Source organism: Cottoperca gobio, unplaced genomic scaffold (genome assembly GCF_900634415.1).
Source record: "Cottoperca gobio unplaced genomic scaffold, fCotGob3.1 fCotGob3_453arrow_ctg1, whole genome shotgun sequence".
In the NCBI taxonomy this organism is placed as follows: Eukaryota; Metazoa; Chordata; class Actinopteri; order Perciformes; family Bovichtidae; genus Cottoperca; species Cottoperca gobio.
This window is the reverse complement of record NW_021167019.1, coordinates 1-15,000: the sequence shown is the minus strand read 5'-3', so window position 1 is coordinate 15,000 and position 15,000 is coordinate 1. Positions and strand designations below refer to the sequence as shown.

At 28.2% G+C, this 15,000-nt stretch overlaps 1 protein-coding gene across 1 annotated transcript in view; it reads left to right on the top strand.

Moving 5' to 3' along the window:
• card9 (caspase recruitment domain family, member 9) overlaps window positions 1–14,933 on the top strand; it is a 15,106-nt gene extending 173 nt beyond the window's left edge. The window contains exons 2-8 of the mRNA XM_029428086.1: window positions 87–204; window positions 288–357; window positions 12,712–12,849; window positions 12,937–13,055; window positions 14,136–14,342; window positions 14,422–14,505; window positions 14,577–14,933. Coding sequence (XP_029283946.1) covers window positions 91–204; window positions 288–357; window positions 12,712–12,849; window positions 12,937–13,055; window positions 14,136–14,342; window positions 14,422–14,505; window positions 14,577–14,822 — 978 coding nt within the window. The 5' untranslated portion in view covers window positions 87–90 and the 3' untranslated portion in view covers window positions 14,823–14,933. The remainder of the gene's footprint in view (window positions 1–86; window positions 205–287; window positions 358–12,711; window positions 12,850–12,936; window positions 13,056–14,135; window positions 14,343–14,421; window positions 14,506–14,576) is intronic.
• The last annotated feature ends 67 nt before the right edge of the window (window positions 14,934–15,000 follow it).

The window sequence follows — 15,000 nt, the reverse complement described above, 5'->3', positions numbered from 1 at the left end:
TAGTACTCACAGTGTGTATTAGTACTCACAGCGTGGATTTGTACTCGCAGTGTGTATTAGTACTCACAGTGTGTATTTGTACTCAGAGTGATGGAGGCCGTGTGTGAGGACGACCTCTGCTGGCTGCAGCTCGAGGATTTCAGGATGCTGCTCATCAAAACCATCGAACCTTCAAGAATCACTCCGTACCTGCGACAGTGCCAGGTAACTCCTCCTGCACCTCCTTATGCCCCCCTCCTCCTCTCCCCCCCCTCCTCCCCCTCAGCTGTTGTTTTTGTGTCTGTCAGGTGGTCAGTGCTGAGGATGAGGAGCAGCTCTTTAACGACCCAGCCCTCGTCATCAGGAGGAGAAAAGTCGGTAAGTACTTTCTGCGATAAACAGACGGTTGAATGAATGTGAGAGCCAATCACACGGCTCGTAACACAGTGATGTCACACAGGTCACCTCATGATACTTTAACTCTTTATACTTTAACTCTTTATACTTTAACTCTTTATACTTTAACTCTTTATCTCTTATACTTTAACACTTTAACACTTTATACTTTAACACTTTATACTTTAACTCTTTATACTTTAACTCTTTATACTTTATACTTTAACTCTTTATACTTTAACTCTTTATACTTTATACTTTAACTCTTTATACTTTAACTCTTTATACTTTAACATTTTATACTTTAACTCTTTATACTTTATACTTTAACTCTTTATACTTTAACTCTTTATACTTTAATTCTTTATACTTTAACACTTTATACTTTAACACTTATACTTTATACTTTATACTTAACTCTTTATACTTTAACTCTTTATACTTTATACTTTAACTCTTTATACTTTAACTCTTTATACTTTAACTCTTTATACTTTAACTCTTTATACTTTATACTTTAACTCTTTATACTTTAACACTTTATACTTTAACACTTTATACTTTATACTTTAACTCTTTATACTTTAACTCTTTATACTTTAACTCTTTATACTTTATACTTTAACTCTTTATACTTTAACTCTTTATACTTTAACTCTTTATACTTTATACTTTAACTCTTTATACTTTAACTCTTTATACTTTAACTCTTTATACTTTAACTCTTTATACTTTAACTCTTTATACTTTAACACTTTATACTTTAACACTTTATACTTTAACTCTTTATACACTTTATACTTTAACTCTTTATAATTTAACTCTTTATACTTTAACTCTTTATAATTTAACACTTTATACTTTAACACTTTGTACTTTAACTCTTTAAACATTTTATACTTTAACACTTTATACTTTAACTCTTTATAATTTAACACTTTATAATTTAACTCTTTATACTTTAACACTTTATACTTTAACTCTTTATAATTTAACTCTTTATACTTTAACACTTTATAATTTAACTCTTTATAATTTAACTCTTTATACTTTAACTCTTTATAATTTAACTCTTTACTACTTTAACTCTTATACTTTAACTCTTTAACTTTAACTTTACTTTTATACTTTACTCTTTATACTTTAACATCTTTATACTTTAACTCTTTATACTTTACACTTTATACTTTAAACTCTTTAATACTTTAACTCTTTATACTTTAATATCTTTATACTTTAACTCTTTATACTTTACTTTTATACTTTAACTCTTTATACTTTATACTTACTCTTTATACTTTAACTTTTATACTTTAACGACTTTATACTTTAACTACTTTATACTTTAACTCTTTATACTTTAACTCTTATACTTTAACTCTTTACTCTTTATACTTTAACTCTTTATACTTAACTCTTTATACTTTACTCTTTATACTTTATACTTTATCTTATACTTTAACTCTTTATACTTTAATCTTTATAATTTAACTTCTTTTACTTTAACTCTTTATACTTATACTTTAACTCTTTATACTTTAACTCTTTATACTTTATACTTTAACTCTTATACTTTAACTCTTTATACTTTAACTCTTTATACTTTAACTCTTTATACTTTAACACTTTATACTTTAACTCTTTATACTTTAACTCTTTATACTTTAACTCTTTATACTTTAACTCTTTATACTTTAACTCTTTATACTTTATACTTTAACTCTTTATACTTTAACTCTTTATACTTTAACTCTTTATACTTTAACTCTTTATACTTTAACTCTTTATACTTTATACTTTAACTCTTTATACTTTAACTCTTTATACTTTATACTTTAACTCTTTATACTTTAACTCTTTATACTTTAACTCTTTATACTTTAACTCTTTATACTTTAACTCTTTATACTTTATACTTTAACTCTTTATACTTTAACTCTTTATACTTTAACTCTTTATACTTTAACTCTTTATACTTTATACTTTAACTCTTTATACTTTAACTCTTTATACTTTAACTCTTTATACTTTAATTCTTTATACTTTAACTCTTTATACTTTATACTTTAACTCTTTATACTTTAACTCTTTATACTTTATACTTGAACTCTTTATACTTATACTTAACTCTTTATACTTTAACTCTTTATACTTTAACTCTTTATACTTTAACTCTTTATACTTTAATTCTTTATACTTTAACTCTTTATACTTTATACTTTAACTCTTTATACTTTAACTCTTTATACTTTATACTTTAACTCTTTATACTTTATACTTTATACTTTAACTCTTTATACTTTATACTTTATACTTTATACTCTTTATACTTTAACTCTTTATACTTTAACTCTTTATACTTTATACTTTAACTCTTTATACTTTAACTCTTTATACTTTAACACTTTATACTTTAACTCTTTATACTTTAACTCTTTATACTTTAACTCTTTATACTTTAACTCTTTATACTTTATACTTTAACTCTTTATACTTTAACTCTTTATACTTTTTATTTTAACTCTTTATACTTTATACTTTAACACTTTATACTTTAACACTTTATACTTTATACTTTAACTCTTTATACTTTAACTCTTTATACTTTAACTCTTTATACTTTAACTCTTTATACTTTAACTCTTTATACTTTATACTTTAAAACACTTTATACTTTAACTCTTTATACTTTAACTCTTTATACTTTAACTCTTTATACTTTAACTCTTTATACTTTATACTTTAACTCTTTATACTTTAACTCTTTATACTTTTTATTTTAACTCTTTATACTTTAACTCTTTATACTTTAACTCTTTATACTTTAACTCTTTATACTTTAACTCTTTATACTTTATACTTTAACTCTTTATACTTTATACTTTATACTTTAACTCTTTATACTTTATACTTTAACTCTTTATACTTTATACTTTATACTTTAACTCTTTATACTTTATACTTTATACTTTAACTCTTTATACTTTAACTCTTTATACTTTAACTCTTTATACTTTATACTTTAACTCTTTATACTTTAACTCTTTATACTTTAACACTTTATACTTTAACTCTTTATACTTTAACACTTTATACTTTAACTCTTTATCTTTTAACTCTTTATACTTTAACTCTTTAATACTTAACTCTTTATACTTTATACTTTATACTTAACTCTTATACTTTATATTTTAACTCTTTATACTTTAATTCTTTATAATTTAACTTTTATACTTTAATCTCTTATACTTTATACTTTAACTCTTTATAAGTTAACTCTTTATACTTTAATTTTTATACTTTACACTTTATACTTTAACTCTTTATACTTTAATTCTTTATACTTTATACTTTAACTCTTTATACTTTAACTCTTTATACTTTAACTCTTTATACTTTATACTTTATACTTTAACTCTTTATACTTTAACTCTTTATACTTTAACTCTTTATACTTTATACTTTAACTCTTTATACTTTAACTCTTTATACTTTAACACTTTATACTTTAACTCTTTATACTTTAACACTTTATACTTTAACTCTTTATAATTTAACTCTTTATACTTTAACTCTTTATAATTTAACATTTTATACTTTAACTCTTTATACTTTATACTTTAATATTATACTTAACTCTTATACTTTAATTCTTTATACTTTAACTCTTTATCCTTTATACTTTAACTCTTTATACTTTAACTCTTTATACTTTAACTCTTTATACTTTATACTTTAACTCTTTATACTTTAACTCTTTATACTTTATACTTTAACTCTTTATACTTTAACTCTTTATACTTTAACTCTTTATACTTTAACTCTTTATACTTTAACTCTTTATACTTTAACTCTTTATACTTTAACTCTTTATACTTTATACTTTAACTCTTTATACTTTAACTCTTTATACTTTAACTCTTTATACTTTAATTCTTTATACTTTAACTCTTTATACTTTATACTTTAACTCTTTATACTTTAACTCTTTATACTTTATACTTGAACTCTTTATACTTTAACTCTTTATACTTTAACTCTTTATACTTTAACTCTTTATACTTTAACTCTTTATACTTTAATTCTTCTTATACTTTAAACTCTTTATACTTAACTTATACTTTAACTCTTTATACTTTAACTCTTATACTTATACTTTAACTCTTTATACTTAACTCTTATACTTTATACTTTATACTTTAACTCTTTATACTTTAACTCTTTATACTTTATACTTTAACTCTTTATACTTTAACTCTTATACTTTAATACATTTTAATACTTTAACTCTTTATACTTTAACACTTTATACTTTAACTCTTTATACTTTAACTCTTTATACTTTAACTCTTTATACTTTATACTTTAACTCTTTATACTTTAACTCTTTATACTTTAACTCTTTATACTTTATACTTTATACTTTAACTCTTTATACTTTAACTCTTTATACTTTAACTCTTTATACTTTAACTCTTTATACTTTATACTTTATACTTTAACTCTTTATACTTTAACTCTTTATACTTTAACACTTTATACTTTAACTCTTTATACTTTAACTCTTTATACTTAACTCTTTATACTTATACTTTAACTCTTTATACTTTACACTTTATACTTACTCTTTATACTTTAACTCTTTATACTTTATACTTAACTCTTTATACTTTAACTCTTTATACTTTAAACTCTTATACTTTAACTCTTTATACTTTAATTCTTTATACTTTAACTCTTTATACTTTAACTCTTTATACTTTATACTTTAACTCTTTATACTTGAACTCTTTATACTTTAACTCTTTATACTTTATTCTTTATACTTTAACTCTTTATACTTTATACTTTAACTCTTTATACTTTAACTCTTATACTTTATACTTGAACTCTTTATACTTTAACTCTTTATACTTAACTCTTTATACTTTAACTCTTTATACTTTAACTCTTTATACTTTAATTCTTCATACTTTAACTCTTTATACTTTATACTTTAACTCTTTATACTTTAACTCTTTGATACTTTATACTTTAAACTCTTTATACTTTAACTCTTATACTTTATACTTTATACTTTAACTCTTTATACTTTAACCTCTTTATACTTTATACTTTAACTCTTTATACTTTAACATTTTATACTTTAACTCTTTATACTTTAAACACTTTATACTTTAACTCTTTATACTTTAACTCTTTATACTTAACTCTTTATACTTTATACTTTAACATCTTTATACTTTAACTCTTATACTTTAACTCTTTATACTTTATACTTTATACTTTAACTCTTTATACTTTACTCTTTATACTTTACCTCTTATACTTTAACTCTTTATACTTTATACTTTATACTTTAAACTCTTTATACTTTAACTCTTTATACTTTAACACTTTATACTTTAACTCTTTATACTTTAACTCTTTATACTTTAACTCTTTATACTTTATACTTTAACTCTTTATACTTTAACACTTTACTTTACTCTTATACTTTAACTCTTTATACTTTAATACTTAACTCTTTATACTTTATATTTTAACTCTTTATACTTACTGTTTATACTTTATAACTCTTTATACTTTAACTCTTTATACTTTAATTTTATTAACTGTTTATTACTTAACTCTTTAATACTTTAACCTCTTATACTTTAACTCTTTATACTTTATACTTTAACTCTTTATACTTTAACTCTTTATACGTTAATATTTATAATTACTCTTTATACTTAAACTCTTATACTTTAACTCTTTATACTTAAACTCGTTATACCTTTATATTTTAAACTGGTTATACTTTAACTCTTTATACTTTAACATTTTATACCTTCACTCCTTTATACTTTATACTTTAAAACTCTTTAGACTTTAAACATTTTATACTTTAACTCTTTATACTTAGGACTTATAACTCTTTATAACTTTATACTTTAACTCTTTATACTTTAACACTTTATACTTATACTTTAACTCTTTATACTTTATACTTTAACCCCCCCTCTTTATACTTTAACTCTTTAATACTTTAAACTCTTATACTTTAATTCTTTATACTTAAACACTTTAATACTTTAACTCTTTAGACTTTAAATTCTTATATACTTTAACACTTTATACTTAACTCTTTATACTTTAATTCTTTATACTTTAACACTTTATACTTTAACACTTTATACTTTATACTTTAACTCTTTATACTTTAACTCTTTATACTTTAATTCTTTATACTTTATACTTTAACTCTTTATACTTTAACTCTTTATACTTTAACTCTTTATACTTTATTCTTTATACTTTAATTCTTTATACTTTAACACTTTATACTTTAACACTTTATACTTTAACACTTTATACTTTATACTTTATACTTTATACTTTATACTTTAACTCTTTATACTTTAACTCTTTATACTTTAATTCTTTATACTTTAACTCTTTATACTTTAAACTCTTTATACTTTTTATTTTAACTCTTTATCTTTAACTCTTTATACTTTAACTCTTTATACTTTAACTCTTTATACTTTAACATTTTATACTTTAAAAACTCTTTATACTTTATACTTTAACTCTTTATACTTTAACATTTTATACTTTAACTCTTTATACTTTATACTTTAACTCTTTATACTTAACTCTTTATACTTTAACTCTTTATACTTTATACTTTATACTTTAACTCTTTATACTTTAACTCTTTATACTTTAACTCTTTATACTTTATACTTTAACTCTTTATACTTTAAACTCTTTATACTTTAACATTTTATACTTTAACTCTTTATACTTTAACACTTTATACTTTAACTCTTTATACTTTAACTCTTTATACTTTAACTCTTTATACTTTAACTCTTTATACTTTATACTTTAACTCTTTATACTTTAACTCTTTATACTTTTTATTTTAAACTCTTTATACTTTAACTCTTTATACTTTAACTCTTTATACTTTAACTCTTTATACTTTAACTCTTTATACTTAACATTTTATACTTTAACTCTTTATACTTTATACTTTAACTCTTTATACTTTAACATTTTATACTTTAACTCTTTATACTTTATACTTTAACTCTTTATACTTTAACTCTTTATACTTTAATTCTTTATACTTTAACTCTTTATCCTTTATACTTTAACTCTTATACTTTAATTCTTTATACTTTAACTCTTTATACTTTATACTTTAACTCTTTATACTTAACTCTTTATACTTTATATTTAACTCTTTATACTTTAACTCTTTATACTTTAAACTCTTTATACTTTATACTTTAACTCTTTATACTTTAACATTTTATACTTTAACTCTTTATACTTTATACTTTAACTCTTTATACTTTAACTCTTTATACTTTAACTCTTTATACTTTATACTTATACTTTAACTCTTTATACTTTAACTCTTTATACTTTAACTCTTTATACTTTATACTTTAACTCTTTATACTTTAACTCTTTATACTTTAACATTTTATACTTTAACTCTTTATACTTTAACACTTTATACTTTAACTCTTTATACTTTAACTCTTTATACTTTAACTCTTTATACTTTAACTCTTTATACTTTATACTTTAACTCTTTATACTTAACTCTTTATACTTTTTATTTAACTCTTATACTTTAACTCTTTATACTTTAACTCTTTATACTTTAACTCTTTATACTTTAACTCTTTATACTTTAACATTTTATACTTTAACTCTTTATACTTTATACTTTAACTCTTTATACTTTAAACATTTTATACTTTAACTCTTTATACTTTATACTTTAACTCTTTATACTTTAACTCTTTATACTTTAATTCTTTATACTTTAACTCTTTATCCTTTATACTTTAACTCTTTATACTTTAATTCTTTATACTTTAACTCTTTATACTTTATACTTTAACTCTTTATACTTTAACTCTTTATACTTTATACTTTAACTCTTTATACTTTAACTCTTTATACTTTAACTCTTTATACTTTAACTCTTTATACTTTAATTCTTTATACTTTAACTCTTTATACTTTAACTCTTTATACTTTATACTTTAACTCTTTATACTTGAACTCTTTATACTTTAACTCTTTATACTTTAATTCTTTATACTTTAACTCTTTATACTTTATACTTTAACTCTTTATACTTAACTCTTTATACTTTATACTTGAACTCTTTATACTTTAACTCTTTATACTTTAACTCTTTATACTTTAACTCTTTATACTTTAACTCTTTATACTTTAATTCTTCATACTTTAACTCTTTATACTTTATACTTTAACTCTTTATACTTTAACTCTTTATACTTTATACTTTAACTCTTTATACTTTAACTCTTTATACTTTATACTTTATACTTTAACTCTTTATACTTTAACTCTTATACTTTATACTTAACTCTTTATACTTTAACTCTTTATACTTTAACATTTTATACTTTAACTCTTTATACTTTAACACTTTATACTTTAACTCTTTATACTTTAACTCTTATACTTTAACTCTTTATACTTTATACTTTAACTCTTTATACTTTAACTCTTTATACTTTAACTCTTACTTATACTTATACTTACTCTTATACTTAACTCTTTATACTTTAACTCTTTATACTTTAACTCTTTATACTTATACCTTTATACTTAACCTCTTAATACTTTAAACTACGTTAGACTTTAAACATCTTTATACTTTAACTCTTTATACTTAAACATCTTTATACTTTAACTCTTTATACTTATACTTTAACTACTTTATACTTTATACTTTATAACTTAACTCTTTATACTTTAACTTATACACTTTATTACGTTAACTCTTTATACTTTATACTCTTTATACTTTATACTTAACTGCTTATCTTTAACTACTTTATACTTTAACTCTTTATACTTATTTACTGTGATACTTAACTCTTTATACTTTAACACTCTTATACTTAGACTCTTACTAATAACTGTTTATACTTTAACTCTTTATACTTTAACTCTTTAGACTTTACCTATTGTTAACTCTTATAACTTGTAACCTGTTATACTTAAACTCTTATACTTTAACTCTTTATAGCTTTATATTTAACTGTTTATATACTTTAACTCTTTATAACTTTAACATTTTATACTTTATACTCTTGATACTGTTATACTTAACAACCTCTTATAACTTTAACATTTTATACTTTAACTCTTTATACTTTATACTTTAACTCTTTATACTTTAACTCTTTATACTTTAACACTTTATACTTTATACTTTAACTCTTTATACTTTAACACTTTATACTTTAACTCTTTAACTTTATACTTTAACACTTTATACTTTATACTTTAACTCTTTATACTTTAACTCTTTATACTTTAACTCTTTATACTTTAACTCTTTATACTTTAACTCTTTATACTTTATACTTTAACTCTTTATACTTTATACTTTAACTCTTTATACTTTAACTCTTTATACTTTAACTCTTTATACTTTAACTCTTTATACTTTAACACTTTATACTTTAACTCTTTATACTTTAACTCTTTATACTTTAACACTTTATACTTTAACACTTTATACTTTAACTCTTTATACTTTAACACTTTATACTTTAACACTTTATACTTTATACTTTAACTCTTTATACTTTAACACTTTATACTTTAACACTTTATACTTTATACTTTAACTCTTTATACTTTAATACTTTATACTTTAACTCTTTATACTTTAACTCTTTATACTTTAATACTTTATACTTTAACTCTTTATACTTTAACACTTTATACTTTAACTCTTTATACTTTATACTTTATACTTTATACTTTATACTTTAACTCTTTATACTTTAACTCTTTATACTTTAACACTTTATACTTTAACTCTTTATACTTTAACTCTTTATACTTTATACTTTATACTTTATACTTTAACTCTTTATACTTTAATTCTTTATACTTTAACTCTTTATACTTTAACTCTTTATACTTTAACTCTTTATACTTTATACTTTATACTTTATACTTTAACTCTTTATACTTTAACTCTTTATACTTTATACTTTAACACTTTATACTTTAACACTTTATACTTTAACTCTTTATACTTTAACACTTTATACTTTATACTTTAACTCTTTATACTTTAACTCTTTATACTTTATACTTTAACTCTTTATACTTTAACTCTTTATACTTTAAACTTCTTTGTACTTTTTAACTCTTTATAACTTTTAAACAATTTATACTTTACTCTTTATACTTTAACTCTTTATACTTTAAGTCTTTATTACTTACACTTTATACTTTAAAAACCTTTATACTTTAACCTCTTTATACTTTAAGTCTAGACTTTAACACTTTATACTTTAACACTTTTATATTAACTTTTAACTTTAAACTCTTTATACTTTAACACTTTATACTTTACTTTAACTCTTATAATACTTTAACTCTTTATACTTTATACTTTAACTCTGTATAACTTATACTTTAACTCTTTTATACTTTAACTCTTTATACCTTTTACTTTATTTTTTTATACTTTTACACTATATATACGAAGGAGACACCTGGAGAGGCGTGATTGGGAGGAAGGGCCTCCCTGATCTAAACCCGAACGGTCGTTTGTTGTTGGACTTCTGTGCTAGTCATGGAATGGCCATAACAAACACCATGTTCGAACATAAGGATGCTCATAAGTGTACGTGGTACCAGAGCACCCTAGGCCAAAGGTCAATGATCGATTTTGTAATTGTATCATCTGATCTGAGGCCGCATGTTTTGGACACTCGGGTGAAGAGAGGGGCGGAGCTGTCGACTGATCACCATCTGGTGGTGAGTTGGATCAAGGGGTGGGGGAAGACTCTGGACAGACCTGGTAAACCCAAACGGGTAGTGCGGGTGAACTGGGAACGTCTGGAGGAAGCCCCTGTCCTGGGGATCTTCAACTCACACCTCCGGCGGATCTTTTCAGACATCCATGTGGAGGTTTGGGGGCATTGAACCTGAGTGGGCGATGTTCAAATCGTCTATTGCTGAAGCTGTGGTGATGAGCTGTGGTCTCAAGGTCTTAAGTGTCTCAAGGGGCTGCAAAGCAGCGGGTGTGGGAGAAGTTCGGAGAAGCTATGGAGAAGGACTTTCGGTCGGCACCAAGGTGCTTCTGGAGGGGGAAGCGGAGAACCATCCAAGCTGTGTACAGTGTGTGGGACCCTGCTGACTTCGACTGAGAAGGTTATCGGTCAAACAACTCCGCAGGGGCAAAGCCGCAGTGAATGTTGGCCTCTGCCAGGGCTGCGCTTCATCACCAATCCTGTTTGTGATTTTCATGGACAGGATATCGAGGCGTAGTCGTGGAGGAGAGGGGTTGCAGTTCGGTGACCTGAGGATCTCACCGCTGCTCTTTGCAGATGATGTGGTCCTTATGGTATCATCGGTCTGTGACCTTCAACAGTCACTGGATCGGTTTGCAGCCGAGTGTGAAGCGGTTGGGACGAGGATCAGCACCTCAAAATCTGAGGCCATGGCTCTCAGCAGGAAACCGGTGGATTGCCTACTCCGGGTAGGGAATGAGCCCTTACCCCAAGTGAAGGAGTTCAAGTACCTCGGGGTCTTGTTCGCGAGTGAGGGGACGATGGAGCCAGAGATTAGCTGGAGAATCGGAGCAGCGGGGGCGGTACTGCATTCGCTTTACCGCACCATTGTAACGAAAAGAGAGCTGAGCCAGAAGGCAAAGCTCTCGATCTACCGGTCGATCTTCGTTTCTACCCTCACCTGTGGTCATGAAGGCTGGGTCATGACCGAAAGAACGAGATCACGGGTACAAGCGGCTGAAATGTGTTTTCTCAGACGAGTGGCGTCTCCCATAGAGATAGGGTGAGAAGCTCAGCCATCCGCGAGAGACTCGGAGTAGAGCCGCTGCTCCTTTACGTTGAAAGGAGCCAGTTGAGGTGGTTCGGGCATCTAGTGAGGATGCCACCTGGGCGCCTCCCTAGGGAGGTGTTCCAGGCACGTCCAGCTGGGAGGAGACCCCGTGGAAGACCCAGGACTCGGTGGAGAGATTATATCTCCTCACTGGGAACGCCTCGGGATCCACCAGTCAGAGCTGGCGGATGTGGCCCGGAGAAGGGAAGTTTGGGGTTCCTTACTGGAGCTGCTGCCCCCGCGACCCAATCCCGGATAAGTGGTAGACGATGAATGGATGGACATTATACTTTATACTTAGTCTGAGACACAATGGGACACATGGAAACTTGTCCCTCAGGTCAGGTCCATCACTGGGATTATGTGTTTGACAGGCATCTGAACTGAATGACATAGCTGACCTCTGACCTCTGAACCTTCCAGGAGCCCTGCTGGACATTCTGCAGAGGACTGGGGTCAAAGGTTACACGGCCTTCCTTGAAAGTCTGGAGCTGGATTATCCTCAACTGTACAGCCGCATCACCGGGAAGGAGCCCAACAGGACCTTCAGCATCCTCATCGGTCTGTCTGCCTGCACGTCTGCCTCTCTGTCTGCCTGCCTGTCTGCCTCTCTGTCTGTTTGACTTGTATAATCTGTCTGTCTCTCAGACACAGCAGGTGAATCAGGTCTGACTCAGTTCTTGATGTCGGAGCTCAGCCGTCTGCAGAGGGCGCTGCAGGACGAGAAGAGGCGCCGGCAGCAGGCATGCTCCGTCGCCAAGGAACAGGTGGGTCATCAATAACAAACATCTGGATTCATTTTAACGTTATATCAGTGTGTAGATGTGTGTGTGTGTGTGTGTGTGTGTGTGTGTGTGTGTGTGTGTGTGTGTGTGTGTGTGTGTGTGTAGATATGTGTGTAGATATCAGTGAGTAGATATCAGTGAGTAGATATCAGTGAGTAGATATCAGTGTGTAGATATCAGTGAGTAGATATCAGTGAGTAGATATCAGTGTGTAGATATCAGTGAGTAGATATCAGTGTGTAGAGATGTGTGTGTAGATATCAGTGTGTAGATATCAGTGAGTAGATATGTGTGTGTAGATATCAGTGTGTAGATATCAGTGAGTAGATATCAGTGAGTAGATATGTGTGTGTAGATATCAGTGAGTAGATATGTGTGTGTAGATATCAGTGAGTAGATATCAGTGTGTAGATATGTGTGTGTAGATATCAGTGAGTAGATATGTGTGTGTAGATATCAGTGAGTAGATATCAGTGTGTAGATATGTGTGTGTAGATATCAGTGAGTAGATATGTGTGTGTAGATATCAGTGAGTAGATATCAGTGTGTAGATATGTGTGTGTAGATATCAGTGTGTAGATATCAGTGAGTAGATATCAGTGTGTAGATATCAGTGAGTAGATATCAGTGAGTAGATATCAGTGAGTAGATATCAGTGAGTAGATATGTGTGTGTAGATATCAGTGTGTAGATATCAGTGAGTAGATATGTGTGTGTAGATATCAGTGTGTAGATATCAGTGAGTAGATATCAGTGTGTAGATATCAGTGTGTAGATATCAGTGAGTAGATGTCAGTGTGTAGATGTCAGTGTGTAGATGTCAGTGAGTAGATATCAGTGTGTAGATATCAGTGTGTGTAGATATCAGTGAGTAGATATGTGTGTGTAGATATCAGTGTGTAGATATCAGTGAGTAGATATGTGTGTGTAGATATCAGTGTGTAGATATCAGTGAGTAGATATGTGTGTTTATTTTGATACCGCAGTAAAACATTAAGTCAGGCATAAACTTAAAGTTTGTAGTGAGGCTCCGCAGGGTAAATCTTTGTGTTTCGGTCTCAGGAGGTGTGGTCTCAGCAGCAGCAACTGAGGGACCGCGAGCTGAGGAAGCTGACTGAGCGCGTGCACAAGATTCGTGAGGAGCGTGAGCGGCTGAGCGAGGAGGTGAAACAGCTGCGTGATCACAACTACAGTCTGATGGCCGACATCAACACTCTGGGCCAGGAGAAGAGCCATGCCCTGCTGGCCAACAGAGACCTGCAGATAGAGGTCAGCTGACCCCCCCACTGACCCTCTACAGAGAGCTGCAGGTCTTACCTCTGACCTGTGTGTGTTTGTGTGTCCGCAGGTGGAGCGTCTGAAACACACCGTGCTGCGAGCTGAAAGTCAGACTCGATTGCTGAGACGACGAACAATGAGACCGCTGCAGGAGGTAGAAACATCTGAAACAGTTTAACTCTTGTTCATGTTGTTGCATAAATATTTTTAAATGTGTGTTTTCAGAGTAGGAGTCTGGCTCTGCCTACAGAGACCTTCTTCCACCCCAGACTGGAGGAGCTGAAGGAGGAGAAGAAGGAGGAGGAGAAGGAAGAGGAGAATAAGGAAGAGAAGGAGGAGAGTCCAGCTCCTCATCATATGACCTTCCTCACTTCAGTTTTAAGACTGAGAAGAGCCCTCCACAGAGCTGAGGAGCAGAGAGCCAGGGTGAGGAGGGTTAGGGTTAGGGTTATCATCACAAATCAATCGTAAATAATTATTTATGCATCACTACCCTTCTAAGGCACAACATGGGTCAAAAATGACCCGCATAGACCCACAAAGCCACCTCGTGTGAGTGTCTCCCCGCCACAAACCCATCTCATTCCATCATTCAATATTCCAATCATTCATCAAATATCCCGTTCTCGATCACCACAAATCACTACCA